Genomic DNA, 16,587 nt, shown 5'->3' with positions numbered 1-16,587 from the left:
TCATCCCACATCAAACTCCAAAGCAAAGCTTATTTCTTCTTGCTTGCTTTCCCAGGCACTACTCTAAACACAGTCTTACTTAGCAAAGAGAAAGAAAACATTTGTGATCCAAAGGCTGAAAATTTGATTATACATATGTAAACTTATGAGGCTGCATATAATAGTAACACTGGGTAAATTTGCTTTAACATGCTGTCAACCAGCCTTTCACTTTTGTCTCTTCACTATGCTACTCTTCAGCATGTTCCCAGCCCCATAGCCTCAGGGCTCTTGTCCCTACTGCTACTGCTAGGGATAGCAACTGCTCCTTCCAACCAAGAATCCTCTGTATTTGAAGTTTTCACAGCGCCTAATAAAATGGGGCTTCCATGAAGAATTGTAAATTTTCATCTTAATTTTCTTCAAAATCCAGAGAGCTGTGTGAGACGAAGAAAATAAACAGAAGGAGAGCAAAGGGAAAGGGAGAGTTTGGATTTTCAAAGATCTGAAATTGTTCCTTCATACTGAGTTGTTGTTTTATGATTAAACAGATAACAAAGGAATTTTTCCTCTCTAGTTTAGATGCAAAGAAAATTTAAGACAAACATTTCAATCACAATGAAGCATTCATTGCCATTACAGCTGATCTTAAAGATTTCCATTATTTACCACCAAAATCAGAAAAGCAGCCAAAACGTTTTATTGGTAAGTCAAAAGCCTTACACTAGTCTGATCTAAACTTATTCTGGGTACAGTAAAATTAATGCATCTTCTACTCAACTTATGAACAACAGAACTACAAAGGAAAAGCCAAGCAAATAAGTGCTTAAGAAAAATGTTTAAGCCCCCGAATGCAACTGGACCTCTACCTCCCATTAAAAATCATTTGGGAACAAAACCATTCTCTGGGAAAAAATGTCCCCCTCTACCCACTCAGGGTATCAGCATCACACCATGGTCAAACCTGTTGATGGCATCAACAAAAACCAAATCGCTAAAAGCATAAGGCTGACTTAGAGAAAGACAAAAAAAAGAGCTTAGGGATCGATATGACCACTTCTTTGAGGTGAATTAGAAAAGGCCATTATGTACACGTATATAATAAATACATAATGGTGATAAGTAATCACCATTTAGAAGACTTGCTCTTCACTCCACCAGTCAAAGGAAGCACGGGCCATGAATAACAGCCCTATGATGATGAACCTCACTGAACGGTTTGGTTATCCAGACCGGCAAAGTCATGAATGGCTTAATATAAACTGTACTGAAAAATTCACCAGTGTGAAAAGCAAAAAACAGAGTAAGTAAGTATCTTCTTACTTGTTGCGATAACACCGCTATTCCCATTTCTCACCTTCCAACCCTTTTGCCCAAGCCAAAAAAGTGACTACAAACTTGGGACTAGGTGACAGCGGGAGCGGTAATTCCACATAAAAGCCTCCTCTGACACATCCACACTGAAGAGTATGAAGTCTACAGCCGGGGATCATCAGCTGAGCTGTTTAGTCAATCTAAAGTGTTAAGATGGTGTATAAAGAGAAAAGCAATCTATACTAGATGAATAGTATCCAAATCTGTCACTCATTCACTAGAAACAGGCAGACTTATGCAGGCACTTAATGCCAATTTCAGCACTGAAAATGTCTTTCAAGGATGGGAAAGATTGCCTGAGAAAAGGAAATGGTTTCCATGGGAAGGTGGAAGCGAAGCCTGGAAGGTTTGCAGAGCCTCTGTGGGATAGTAATTGCTGAGGCAAACTTAAGCTGAACAGAGCACTCACTTAGTTTGTTAAATAAATCAAAATGCAAGCTAATTCTAATTTTAATGTAACCCTATAAGCGTATAATTCAAGATATTCAAATGAACTAAGGAACCCTTCCCTGTCCTTAGGGCCCACTGTTTCAGCTTAGCTGGTGTACTCCAACCTGGCACTACACTGGCAGAAACTCTTGGACACCTGAAGTACCCTACCCCTCACCAGAGAGGGGTAAGCACTCACCGCAGGGTCTTTGGGCTCCTGCCTCAAACCAAAGTACTGAAAGAAGAAAGCCATGGCAGCACCTACTCATTACTTTCATTGATTCCAAGAGGAGGTCTGAAGCCAGATTTTCCAAATCCCAAATTTTTAGTGTAATTGAGGGAAGGAGAAAGGTCCTTCTGGAGGAAGGAAGAAAGGAGTCTCGGTGTCATCTTCTAAACTGTCTCGCTGGGCAACCCTTTTTGAACCTGGAGCCACCATGTTCCACGTCCCAGGTGAGCGGCCTAATGACCCATCTGCAGAGTTACTCTCTTCTCCACAGCCCGTACAACGTGTACTGACTAGAGTCACTGCCTGCTCTGTGTTTGCGCTTCACGTGCAGGAAAATGAAGCCTAAGTTACTAAAGCCAGAGGAGAGTACACGGTTTCAGGATTTAGCCCATACCAAACAAGTTCTATAATTTAAACTTTTTGCAGCTTAATTATATTGAGAAACCATTAGACATTTTAAAGAATTAGAACGTTGAACTGTTAAATATTAGGCACATGACCCTTACCTAATGTAAAGTAAGTTTCTAAAAATGTCCTCAGAAAAATTGAGTAGAAAAACAGGTGTAGAAGAGAATTCAAATGTGACCCATAAGGCCGCAGTATTTAGAAATGAATTGGGATCAGTTCATTCCTTTCCCCATGGGGTAACTTGTATAAATGTAATTCTATGGTTTCATAAAACCAGGTCAAGTTTTTGTCCCTTGAGGTCCTTTGGCAATTTGAAGCATGGCAGCACTTTTTCCTGGCTACAAGTTCAAATCTGCATGAGTTCTGGATTTGTGAAAGGAAACGATTAGCCGAGCTGAAAAGACAGACCCATCCCGATTACAGCGCACCTTCCACACAGAAAACCACTTATGGGGGTGAAACACCATTTCACCAAACAGTATTTAGAACTAGTTGCCTCTTTTCATTTAAGCTGATGAAAATGCCTGTGTTTTTCACCTCTACAAAAATAAATATTTTTCTTTCATCAGCTGGCTCACCAAATAAAAGAATAGACGACCTTATCACATAACCATGCCAGCAGTTTGAACTGACGACATCCTTCTCCTTTAATGTCAAAATGTTTTACTCACGTAGTCATACTTTGGAGTATTTGTGAATACATGTATGCTTCACAATGCCTTTCATAACTATTATTTTATTACCTCTCATGATACCATTGTATTACCCTAATTTAAGTAATAAAACATGTAAAATAAGAAGCAACGAGACAAAATCATGTAAGGGCTCACCGGGAGAGATGAAACCTGTGCTCGGCAGACCCACATCAGCAAAGGCTCCGCAGCAGGGAGCTGCCTGCCATGGCGGCCCCATTCCTTCAGGAGCAGCCCGTCCTACACACAGCGCACCAGGGTCCGAACTTCGCTGCAGCGAGGCCAGAGTGATAACAGGCCGAGCCCGACCGCCCGGCTGCACGATGCGCATCACCCCGTATGGGACCTCGCTCCTCCGAGTCCGTACGTGCGGCAGGAGGGACCAGGCGCTGTCTCACCTGAGCCCATGGGGAGACCCACCTCCACGGGGACCGCTCCGGAGGGACAGGCGCCCATCGGGGAGCTCTTAACAGCAGATTCAAAGAGCGGGGGAAGCGTAACAGACCAAAAAAACTCAGCAACTTTAAGCAAATTACTTTCTCAGCGTGGGTAAATCTGAGCTCTATGTACTGTGGAGGTGGGCCACTTCTTCTGAAGATAAATCCCACCCTTTCCCCCACTACCAGGATGATGCCAGAGAAACTCTGAACAGTAAAATCTGTTGAAAGTTTATTAATTCTTAGCCACATCCCACCTGTCGCACCTTGAGGTGGCCTCAAGCCAATACAACAGCTGTGGCTATACCCAAACATTCAGACTAAAAACCTCACTGATGCCCTCCCCAGGAAATGTCATGACTCCTTCCTCCCACAGTTGGCAAAGGCGCTCCTGCAACAGCTATATGCTGTTAAATTAGTATTTCTAAGAAATTTTCCTCATAGCTTCTCAAAAATGTATTTTATACATAGCTATACTTTAAACTGTAAATTACAGTAGCAGGAACTGCATTTTCTACTATTATATTTTTAACATGGTATTTCAGCAGCAAATTAATTTTGAAGGGAATCAGTAGAATCATAAGCTATCTACAATACCCAATAATGTAAGACACAATAATTTATTAGCATTTCATGTTTATTTTTTAACCTGGCCTGTTAAAAGCTATGAGTATCAGCTTAAAACAAAAAAACAAACAAACAAAAAAATCCCAACTGATCCTGCTTTGAATCAGAACAATATACAACAAAATCTCCAACAGAATTGTGGCATTAGTCTTCAGTGGTAGATACAGACACAGAGAAACAATAAAGTCCTATGTATCATCTACATTGTAAGAACTGTTCTAACAAGCTAAGAGAGAAATATATTTAAAAAAAAAGAGAGAACTTATGACTTTTCACTTCTATCAGTCCTTATTATATACTTACAACCACCTGAGGTATTTTCCTTCCCCCTCCTTTTTTTTTTTTTTTTTTTTTTTCAGCTTTTAAGCATTAAAGGAAACAGAAAACAACTGGAAAATGTTTTCACTTCCTTCCCACCAAACTATGAGTATCAGAACTAAAATGTGAAAAGTGACAGCCATGGCACACATCTTGGAAGTGCCCATTCCCTTCAAAAAGAGATAGGCTGCTTCTGTGCTACAAAAATGAATACAAAAAATCCCAGCGGGGGGTACAAAGCCATGGGTTGTACCAAATTCTGATACTCATTCCTGCCAAGACGTTGCCCTGATCTCCTAAAATTAATTAATACAAAATAAGACAATACTCACAAAAACATTAAAAAATGCATCATGAATCTAGTTTATGCAACAAGTGTTAATTTACAGGACACTAAATCTAAAGCATTTTGTCAATGCTTTCAAACTGTCTCTACAAATGCTAGAAAGTATACAGTAAGACAGCTTCCTACCAAAGATGTCAACCGATTCTTTTATAGCACTTCCAAATATATTTTGCATATGCTTGGTTTAAAAGATGTATGTAGGCTATTGAAAGCAACAGGACTATCCACATTCTTAAAGTTAAGCATATGGTTTAAAACCACAGCATTTTTATTTTAATGTAAATAGCTGAGTCCTACAGGCGACCTTCTCCAAAAAAATAAAGGTTTTTACAGCAGGCCAGGAGACTACAAACAAATTATATGCTTCATAAAGACAGATAACGCTGGCATCCATTAAAACATGATCTAAAACCAATTAAAATATTAAGTTTAAATTCTTACTACATTTGGAAAAGTATCACTCAAAAATAATAGTTTTAGCAATGTTTTTTAAAGAATGCTCAAACTATTAATAAGCCCTGACTAGTTTTATCACTGATAAAAATGTAATACATTGTTTGTACTTCTCTTACAATACAGTACCTATAACCTGAAAGCAGCTTTCTTCTGTCCCATACATAAAATCATGATCTAGCTCTTTATTAGAAAGAAAAATAATTCATTAGTAAGTATGAGAACAACATGAAATCAAGGTTACAAAAGATGTAATTAAATAGTAGTAAAATATATATTTATATATTACCTGTTCCCTTTATAGTTCACTTTATATAACAACTTTCTTTTTGATCCCTTGCAATTGTTTTATGTAAGATGAAAAAGCAAAGCATTTCCCAAAAGTAAGATTTAAAAATAATTTCTGTCAGACAAAAATTTGTAAATACAAACATATTCTGAGAGACATCCTGAACAACAACAGCTTTTGGTCCAAACGTAAAACACCTATTACCTGTTCTCAGTATGGTATCGTTAACAAGTACTCTAACATGAGCATTAGATTCAGAGTTATGAACTTCAATCATGACATCGTAATGTTACAAATATATTTTAGCTGTCAATTATGCTAAAATGTTTGCAGCAGCCCCACGTACTCCCCTTCTTACCCCTTCTCCCCAGCCCCATCCACTTCCAGTACGTAACTCTGTTACTTTGTCAGCCAGGTAGTCTGTATGCACACCTATGTATGGCCCTCACAGGTAATTACACAATCTAAGGAACAAATTAAACATAAAAAATACATGTCTTAACAGTTAAAGTGCTTTTTTTTTTCCAGTATTTTTAGTATCACATAAAAGTGTAATGTGAATACGAAAACCAGTCTGAAAGCTTTGTTTGAACCCGAGCTTGTTTTGGATCAAAAGGAATTTAGGCAGAATTTAGCCACTTGGCTAATTTAGAGAATAATTCTATAAATTCTAAGGATGAATAAAAATTCATGACCAAAACATCCTTGTATTTTAATGGGAAAAGAACATCCAGTTAGTGTGGTGATGTGCACCAGGAAATTTTAATTGCACCTGCTCCACTGTTTCTGGACTATGGCTAACTTCAGCCTTCCAATGGACATAAAACCCCACTGTTTGATACTTGTAATGAAAAAAAAAATATTTTTTCATACTGAAATAACTTTCTTCTTCATGAGGAAGATGCAAAGTACACAAGATGCAAAGAAAATACCCACAGTACATTAGTTTTGGAGTGAACAGAGTACCTTTAAACAGAATAATGAACAGAAAGTTATGTAGGTGCTACCCACACGATTATTCTCAGGGGTGCACAATAGAAACTTTAGGCTGTTTTATTACATCAAAAGCAGAATATTAAGAATATTAAAAACCAAGTTTATACTATTTTAGGAAGCTTCTGTTTATTCCTAATAAACTGTTTGGCTATACACGATTTACAAGACCTTTCCATACAATTCTGCAAATTGTATTGTATATATTCATACACCTGCCGCAGGAGGATGTTGACTCTAAATGTAATTACCACAAAACATCGTTTAAGGCAATGTGAACTGAAATACATTTTGTGATCCATTTCCTCAATCGCAACTCATGCAAGCAGTTATATTAGTTTTGGTGAATGTATCCTGAACTACCGCTCAGGGTCCTTTCAGTCCCAATATCCCATCTCTGAAAGAGACCTATGGAAATTCACAGGAGAGAATTCAAGTATTCGGTATTTACGGAGTTATCCCTCCCCCGTGTAGTTTCCCAGGTCATCACTATCAGTGACTTAGAGTAAAGAATTGCAAATTGGGATATAACTGTGTGGTCAAAAGCTGATCCCTCCTCTCACGAAATTCACTGACAGTGTTTTTCTACTTCATGCTATGGAAAATACATTACTACCCTTTTTCTTTTCTTTCCATTAGAAAAAAAAAAAGACGTTTAAAACAGTTCACAGTTATTCACAGTTAATGCTAAAATTCCCTATTTAAAAGATTACACTTCAATATTCTGCCCTGCCTATGAAATGAAACATCAGCACTTGTTAGGAGATGCCCCCGGCTGAGCACCGTATCAGATAAATAAGCAGAACATAGTGGGTTAAGGATAAAGTTACTCCTCGAAGCACCCTGGATTTTATCATTTCAAGTCACAGACATACCTTGCGTCTAAATATAAAGATCTTTGGTTTATGTTTCAGGATTTTCGAAAATAATTTAAATGATAATGGAAAAAGAAAAATTCTTCCTTAATGCATGCTGGAAAAATTATCTATATATGAATTAACTCTCTGGATCATAATAGCTTTTTGCAGATGACTCTTCAGCTCTATCATTTAAATACGTATTTAGGTAACTAAAAATTTACTGTCAATTCATATTATGTCAGTCCACATTATGGCGCTGTTACAGTATGCACATTTAAAGATTATTGAAAAAATTACTGTTCGTGTGCAGTATATAATTTGCAAAAGGTTAATAACTATTTTAAAACAATGAATGGAATTAACTCATAATGCAAAGCAGATGCCCCAAATGTTATTTTTAAAACAAAACATATTTAACTTATAAAGAACAAAGAGGATCTAAATCCAGTCCTGTTGCTTAAAACCAGACAGGCATCGTGGTTGTTTCGGACTCTCGGTTTGCTGGCTCATACAATTTTGACACAACCCGGTAGTTTCTGACTACTCCCTGTGCTATCCTGCAGCCAGAAATGGATTTTTACAGCTAAACTTGTAAAGCTTCTCCACGAAGAGGCAATACTGGCAACGCTGAAAGAGATTTACCTGTACCAGACCAGCAGAGATTGCAGCAATAATTTAATATATCTATGGTACAGTTCAAAAGGAAAATATTAAAATGTAGCCCAGTGTATGACAATTCTCTGCTTCGTATGCAATTCACTTTAGATGATGAATCACAGAGATAGGCAAAAACAGCTGTCTGGAACGATCTAGTAACAGGAGAAAACAGAAGAAATACTAAATGGCAGTCAAACAAAATTATCATTTCCAACGAACATTCAGAACACACTCCAGATTACAAAATACGAGGCAGACAGGCAGTAAGTAGGGTTACTTTCAGTGCATTTTGGTTTACGGCGCTGAGGAGCGGCAGAGAAGAACACGGGTGCGGGAGCTGCGGCCCCCTGAGCGCTGGCCCAGGGGGGCAGGCGGCGGGGCACCCCCTCCCAGCATCCCGGCTGGGATCACCAGCCCCAGAGAGGGAGCGGAGGCCTAAAACCGGACTGAGCATTTGAACGGACAGAGCAGTGGTTTGTGGAAATAAAGCTATTCGCTGTCCTTTCACACAGTCTGTTCTCGTAAGTAAAGTCGATATAAAACTGACAACAAAACTGTGCATTTTTGTATCAACTACAGCTACCAGGGAAAGATTTCTTAAAAAAAAAAAAAAAAAAAAAAAAAAACACACCACAAAACTTTACCAATATGAATAGCTATAAGATAAAGGAGGAGTTAATTAAATTGAACACTTGAGGAAAACCATGTGAAGCAATCAGGAAGAAAACGTCCCCCTGCCCATCACCAGCAGCAGCCCCTCAGGTCCCTGTGCAGAACAGCCCGGGCAGCGCTGCACGACGGGCGGGCGAGGAGGGGAATGTTCACTGGGGAGGCGGGCTCCTTCACAAGTATCGGACACTGGGCTCCTGCCAGGGACCAAGTACCAGATTAAAGGGATAAACAGTCCGTTCTGGTGTATTAAGTGTGGTCCAAAGATCTCGCCTTCTGATTTATAATATTTACCAATAAATAAATACCGTAAAATGGATTATTAAAGTTCTGTTATTGCGAGCGGCTGGAGTCTTTCAGGGTTTAGGTGGTTTTTTTTTTAAGTCTGAGGAAGCCACCTCCAAACCTTTTACTCCTTCTTTATAGTTACTACAATTTATCCTCTGGCCTTCCCAAAGTCATCTTTGCTTGTAAAACCTACCATATTTCTGCTGATTGTATTTTAGTAATCTGTGGCAAGAAGGAAGGTCATCAATATAAACCACAGATACTATATATTTGACATTCCTTCCAGCTGCACTTGCTGACCTGTTCGTTTAAAATATCTATGATCTGTACTAACCTATCTGGGTGAGATACTCCTTTAATTAATACAAAGAGAAAAAAAACTACGCAAGTGTGCAGTATTCGGTAAACGAGCACATGCTAGGTCCACATAATTTGAGAGGAGCAGAGGCTAGCAGAGGGAGACTGAATAACTGCCATGCAAGAGGGGCTTTGAAGAGAATTGTTTCATGTTCGGCCTCTTTCCCCTTCATACTTGAAAATCAATTAGGTTGTTTTCCAAAATTTGTACATAGCTTCCAAACAGTGCAAGTAATTCCCCGCTTTAAGTATGAATGTCAATGAACTCATTCAAAATCATCTTCAAATGTCAGAAAAGATTAACATATCCTGGCCACAGGAGGGAGGTCAGAAGAAGGCACACGCTTTTAGTCTTTGCTCGGATGGGCACGATCCAAAGCCAGCCTAAGTCTATGGGCAAACTCCACGAAGGGACCCAGCATGGTAAAATTCCACAACAAGTGCTCAAAACACAAGAGACCAGAAACAATCTGGGATCAATATCTTCCAGGTCATTAATCCTAGGCAGGTGACATCCAGTGCACAGTGCGCTACTCTCTTTCATGCACACATGCAAGAAACCTGACTCGATTGGCATCTAGTAGCTCTAAATATTTTCCACGTTTTGCCTTTATCCTTCCCCTGTTTGTTTGGCATATGGCTTTCTAGCATCCCATTAATGTCAAACCGTTTATTCGGAATGTAAGCTAAATGCACAGTTTGCTATTTCCTGGATTTCTGTTGGGCAATCAGTGCTTTTTATGAGGAAAATAAAAGCAAAGGTCAGTATGACCAGAAAAGAAAAGTCATCTTCCATAACGGAAGCTGATTTTTCCAGTGAACTGATACAGAAGCCTAATTTAGAAAAAGGTCCTTTAGTATCATGTTATTATTAGTAGTATCACAAATAAACACAGAAACCAATTCACTTTACAGACCTCCACATTAAGCATTCAATAGAAAATCCCTTGGTGTTTTATTGATTTTTGTTTTATTGATTTTTTTAAATAGCAATATCACAGTTAAAATGTATCATTTTGGTAAAACACGTCTAAAACTTTTCCATCTTGAAATAAGTTATTACAAATTATTTCCACAGCAACTGGCAACTAACGATTCAATCCATTTAAAGAATAACAAAGTAATGGCTTTATTTGGATGCCTTTTTTGATTAAATAACGTATTAACCTTGATGAAGCTTTCCAAAAAGGGATTAGCGTATTCGAGTGCATCAGCTGATTATGAGACAAATATAACAGTGATAAGATGCTGGTTCAAAATTTTTGAATCTGATGAGTGTAACAATTTAGCCGCTAGGATGGAGTTGGCTCTTACGGCTTCCATCTCAACAGTTAAGTGTCCACCCAGGATACAAAAAGACATCACCCGGCTAAAGTATGCAGGAACTGAGAGTCTGAAAAGGTCACTTAAATCACTAAACCGAGTAGATCAAAATATCCTGTGTAATTACTGTAACATCAGAAATAATTAGAAATAATTAATTTGCACGGAAAGAAGAATCAGAATGAAACGTATTGGAGGGGAAACCCAGAAAGTAAATACAGTTTCATCTTCTGAGGGTATCATCCATTTGGACCAAAACTCACTGACCCACTTTGCTTTATTCGTCTATACTGTAATAATACATTTTGCATACCTACTGTATATCCTTTCCATTAAGTTATTTGCTTAATGGATGTATAAATAAGTCTACTACAATTATGCTTTTTAAGGGTCAAATCCTATCCACTTCTGAACCCACTACTGTAATTTCTGCTACGCTGGATGGCAACACGGCAGACCTCAGAAACAGCTGAAACACGGCCGATTCTGTGCTGTTGACATAATCAACCCATGTTACAACCAGGCTGCCAAACCCTTTTATAGCCCTGCCAAGTCCAGGAATTGGAGTCCCCGTACTCCCCCCCCCCCCCCAAAAAAAAAAAGTTTCTCTGTTTTTTAATTTCACGTGTTCAAATTACAATTCACACAGTATGACTGTAGCAAAATAAAACTCCCATCAGTTTATTTTAAGGACCAAATCTTGGAAGTCGCGCAGAGTTGTTACGAGTTACATGCCACACACACAAAAAACAATCGCCTAAGAGCAGCTATTAATATTCACGTTGATTCCACATGCACCAACAGCAGAGTTACCCGAGCAGCTACAGTTATGTCAGCGCTTGGAAGTTATTCCAGGCTGTTTTGTCCTGCTGCCCTGAATATTCAGGAACTTCAACGATCCACCCAGCAACAGCTACAGCAGAGGAGAGCTCTGCTCCCCCTCGCCCCGTGCTCATGAGCCCCAAGTACCCCAGCTACCTTCGGGGGGGCGCTGTCACCCCCCGCCGTCGGGGCGGGAAGGAGCACGGCGTCGCAAGGGGGGAACTCCCCACGTGTCGGCTGTTGCTGCACCTTGAAACCTGACAATAGGAAAGTGAAACGAGCCCGCTCTGTTTATCGCCGTGCACGGGAAGTGGCGCGGGGACTTCGGCTACGACCCCCTCCGCGGCGAGACTTCGCGGCCCGCCAAGTTCCCGCACCCCGCACCCCCACACCCCCCCGGCGCAGCAGCAGAGCCCCCCGCCCGGGGCAGGGGCAGCCCGCGGCAACTGGAGGCGCTTCCGACCGCTCTGATCTCGGGGTCACGGCAGTTATGCGATCCCTTCTCCTTATCGAGCAGATTCAGCCCTGTAACCTACAGATGGAGAGATAACAGCCCCGCGCTTTCGCCCTCGGTTGCAACGCAGGCTGCTGTTGCAGCAGGAATTTCCTCTTTTGCCAGCTCCCTCACCCCCCCCCCCCCGCAACACCCCTCCCCGGCTGTGGCAACTTTGGGGCTTCACCTCTCCTCCGCGGGTGTCCGTGTCCCCCCACTGACCCCGACCCGCGGCCGGAGCGCTGCCCTCCCACCCCCGGCGCCATCCCGGCCACCGCGCCCGCGTTATTCTGCGCGGTAACAGGATTCAGCCTTGCCAAATCCCTTCCGCGCTCCCGCTGGCCCCCGTCGCCTCCTCCCCGGCTGGCGGGGGCCGGGAGCTGCTCGCACCTGCTCCTCGGCCACCGACACCCCCCCCCCCCCGCCGGGGAGCCGGCCAGCCCGGCCGCCTGGCACCTCTCCCCGCTACCCCCAAGCAAAGCAGCCACCGCCTCCTCCTCCTCCTCCTCGCCGTCTACCCGCCCTCCCTCCACACCCCCACCCGGCTCGCCATGTGGCAACTGCCTCAGAGACCCATACAAAAAGTGCACGTGCCCCTTCGGCTATATGACAGCAGCTGATGGCCTCCATCCACCCCGGATAGGGCCCTCCGCCCGGGAGGCAGCTCCGCGCCCCCATCCCACTGAAGCGAAACCCGAGTGTCTGTGTGTCGTCGCCGTCGTCCCGTCCCCCCCCCGCCCCAGGACCGCTCCCCGCCCACTCCTGTGCACCCTTCGGGCGGCTTTTTTTCCCAGGGCTGCCCGTTTTTAAAGACGCATCCAGGGATAAACTCGAGGAGAGGGGGGGGTCGGCCTGAAAGCACTTTTTGGCGCCGCTGCCCCCTCCCCCCACCGCCCCTCTGCTGCCCGCCGCCGCCCCGAGCCCCCGGGGCCGGGGGGAGAGCAGGGGACAATGACGGGGCGACACTGCACGGCACGCGGGGAGGGGGACAGAAACACACACACACACCCCCTCCCTCCGTCCCACCAAGAAGCGGAGCGGCGCGGCCGGCTGCGGAGGAAGCCGGCGGGGCGCCGGGGCAGCGAGAGACAGAGGACGGGGTGTGGGGGGGGAGCGCATGTGGCCGCAGGACGCGGGCCGGCCCCCCCCCGGGCCCGCGCGGTGGCAGCGGGAAGCGGCGCAGCGCTCGCCCGCCCGGGCCGCACCGCGCGGGGGTGGGACGGGGGCGGCGGCGGCGGCAAGGGGGGGGGGCGGCGACGGGGGGGGTGTGTGCGTGTGCCTTGCGGCGGTTACCTGGCGTTGGTGCAGTCGTTGTAGAGGGTCTCGAAATCCTTCCTGGAGATGAGTTTGCAGCGGTTGACCCCGGGCTGGATGGCCCCCAGCCCCCTCAGGATGCGGACCTGCTCCACGTTGCAGACCACGGGCGTGATCTCCAGCCGCTTCAGCTTGGTGTAGACCGTGTGCAAGCCCCCCACCAAGTGCTTCAGGAAGAGGTCGAAAGCCTGGGGCAGGCAGATCAGCTCGCAGCCCTCCACGGTGAAGGAGGCCACTTTGGCCCCCCTCAGATCCACCATCTTGCACTCGTTATTCTGGGGGGTGTTCTCCACCGGGGACGGGGTCGAGTACACGGGCTTGCCGGGCAGGCTGCTGGCCGCGCTGGCCGCGCTGGCGTTGGGAGTGGAGGTGCCGCCGCTGCCGCCGCCGCCGCCGCTGCTGCCGCCGCCGCCGCCGCTGCTGCCGCCGCCGCCGCCGCCGCCGGTGCCCAGGCTGGGGCTGCCGCCGCCGCCGCTGCCGCCGCCGCCGCTGCCGTTACCGCCGCCGCCGCTGGTGGTGGAGGTGACTGTGGCCGCCGCTGCCGCCGCCGCCGCCGCCGCTGCCGCCGCTGCGATGGGCTCCGGCCGGAATAGGTTTGTCCCCGAAGCGGCCGGCGGGGGAGCGATGGACGGAGACGGAGAGGAGGTGGCCGACGAGGAGGTGGTGGTGGTGGTGGTGCAGGCGGCAGAAGTTGAGACCGGAGGCTGAGGGGGGACCAGCTGGGTCGGAGGGATCAAAGCAGCCGGTACGGCCATGGTCACATATACGGCGGAGGGGGCAGGGGGAGGGGGGGAAAGTTCCCACACACACACGCAGGGGAAAGGGGAAAATTAAAAAAAAAAAAATTTAAAAAAAAAAGGAGGAAAGGAGAGAAGGGAGGAGGGGGGGAGAAGAAGGGGGGGATAACCTCGGATCAGGTGCTGCGGCGAGCGAGAGAGCAGGGGGCAGAGTGAGAGAGAGAAACGCACAAAGTGTCCCGCAAGTGGGGACGACGGAGGAGGAGGAGGAGGAGGAGAAGTCCGCTCCGGGCGGCGGGGCTGGGGCCGAGGGGAGGGGGAGGGCAGTTTCTTTTTGTGGTCCTTGCTCTAGCACCACGTTAAAGACGAAGGTGAAAAGGAGGAGGTTTGAAGGACTTCGGTTCTCTCTGGCAAGTACATTGATCAAAGATTGAGAGGGGAATGACAGAGAGAAAATGAGCTGGGAAGTGCTGGCTGCCGCCGCCGCCGCCGCTCGCTGGACGAGTTGTTGTTGTCACACGGTGCGGAGGGGAGGAGCTCCGGCAACTTGAAATACCCTTTGAAGCAGCAAAAGGCTCACTCACTAGTATTAACCCAAATTATCCAACCAGGAACCCGGAGCAGGAAAACAGAGAGAGAGAGGGGGAGAGAAGTCCCTCTCCCCCCCCCCCTTCAGGAACCGTTAGATTACATGTTTCATATTTCACCCCACCAGAGACGAGATGTAATTTTCCCAGCCCTTTTCAGCAGTCGCTTGTCAACACAGTTTGTGGAGAAACACGAGCGTCTCCAGCGTTCCCCCGCAGCCGGGCGGGAGCGGGGAAGCCGGGGCGCGGGGCGGGCGCTGGCCGCACACCTTGCCGGGGCCGGGGAGGGGGCACCCGCCGACAAAAGCGGAGACCTCCGCAGGGGGCTGCTGCTGTTCGCCCGGGACCGCAAACGCTCCTCCCGGCGGGCTACGAGTTGCTGCCGAGGGTCCGGCGGCAGCGCCGAGGCCCCTTTGTTGCTGCGCGGGGGGGGGGCGCAAGGGCAGCCCCACGCGGCGACCTCTGCCGCGGCCCTCCCTGCGAGCGGGCGCTGCGGGTCGCGCCGTCGGGAAACCGGGGCGGGGGGGGGTGGGGTGGGTGCTGCGGCGGCACCGAAGTAACTTAGGAGAGGGGAAAGCGCCCGCCCCGCGCAGGTACCGCCGCGCAACAGGTGGCGGCGCCGCGCAAAAGCCGCGCAGCAGCGGCTCGCGCCTTCCTCCTCCCCCCCCGCCAGGTAGCGCGGAAAGTCAGCTGGTGCGCTTGCCCACGCATGCGCAGTGGCGCAGGCGGCGGGACGTGCCTTGGCTGGCGTGGCCGGGCCCCGCGCGTGGCGTGGGACCCGCCGGCCGGCCGCCTCCGCCGTGGGAGTTTTAAGGCGCGTTTGGCAGCTGGTGTGCGTGGGGTCCGTCGGGAAAGCCGGGGGCTTTGTTCTGCTTCCCTCGAGGGCACTTCGCCTTTTTGAAGGGGTAAAGAAATGGCCATTCGCGCAGATTGGGGGGGGGGGGGTGTCTGCGAAAATTGGGGCTGGCGCGTACGTCGCTCTTCCAGTTTTAAAAATACACGCCGTGCACTCGATTAAGTGTGATGCATGTGTGTGCCCATAGCTGCTTTTTTTTTAATGTATACTATTATGTGAGGTATGACTCATGGGATGACACATCCACGGAGTGGATAATCTCAGCTGTAGTAATCCAGTGCAGGGCATTGCCACATTATCATACATAAACTGGTCTCCTACGATCTACTTGCTTACTGTGCTCCAAGTTCACTCTGCGGGAATTTGTGTTTTAACGCCAGCAAAGATGCCCTTTGCTAGCGGAATTTTAGCTGTCGTGCGGCAAAATTTTTGAAATTAGCAAATCAAGAAAATAGAAAGTGGCATTTTGTTTTGAAGTCTTGCGTACCCATAGTTGCGCAGAACACTTCTTCAAGCCGTTTTGGGGAGTTTTTCGGAGCGTTTATCTGGAGGAGCTTGTACAACTTGAGTTCCAGTGGTGGGCTCTAGTGTTCCATTAAACTTGTAATTTAAAAATGTAAATACACTGCATCTTTCTTTTCTCTGTTGTAGAAAACCAACTCTGTCCATATTTTGTTTGCCTCAACTATCCTTTTGCATCTCACCTTCTCTTACACCTCGTGAAGACAGAACAGATCCTCGAGAAGATCAGGACAGAGCCAGACACACGTGATACTGCCACTTGGAGATCTGAGTGAACTCTGAATTAGGAAACCTGCCATTTCATTTGTTCTCTGCCTTCCCTACAACATGATGCACACCAGCCCTTCTGCTTTTCCTCTTGCTGTGTGCCCTCACGGATACATAATCCTCATGGTTCAAAACCATATAAAGAAAATGTAGTTTGAAAGGGTTTACTACCACAGGTTTGGGTTAACTTTGATCATTTCAGTGCCACAATGGGATTAGAAACCTAGAAAGAAAGAGATTTATGAAAAGGTTCAAGACTCC

General features: G+C 46.2%; 1 protein-coding gene across 4 annotated transcripts in view; it reads right to left on the bottom strand.

The window, feature by feature from the left end:
- DACH1 (dachshund family transcription factor 1) overlaps window positions 1-14,177 on the bottom strand; it is a 366,682-nt gene extending 352,505 nt beyond the window's left edge. For all 4 annotated transcript variants that reach the window (XM_075046090.1, XM_075046091.1, XM_075046093.1 and 1 more), the window contains exon 1: window positions 13,337-14,177. In XM_075046090.1, the coding sequence (XP_074902191.1) occupies window positions 13,337-14,112 (776 nt within the window). In that variant the 5' untranslated portion in view covers window positions 14,113-14,177. The remainder of the gene's footprint in view (window positions 1-13,336) is intronic.
- Window positions 14,178-16,587: the final 2,410 nt, after the last annotated feature.

The sequence above is a fragment of the Buteo buteo genome, chromosome 14 (assembly GCF_964188355.1).
Source record: "Buteo buteo chromosome 14, bButBut1.hap1.1, whole genome shotgun sequence".
NCBI lineage: Eukaryota > Metazoa > Chordata > Aves > Accipitriformes > Accipitridae > Buteo > Buteo buteo.
Note: the sequence above shows the minus strand (reverse complement) of the source record. Positions and strands in the feature narration are given on the sequence as shown.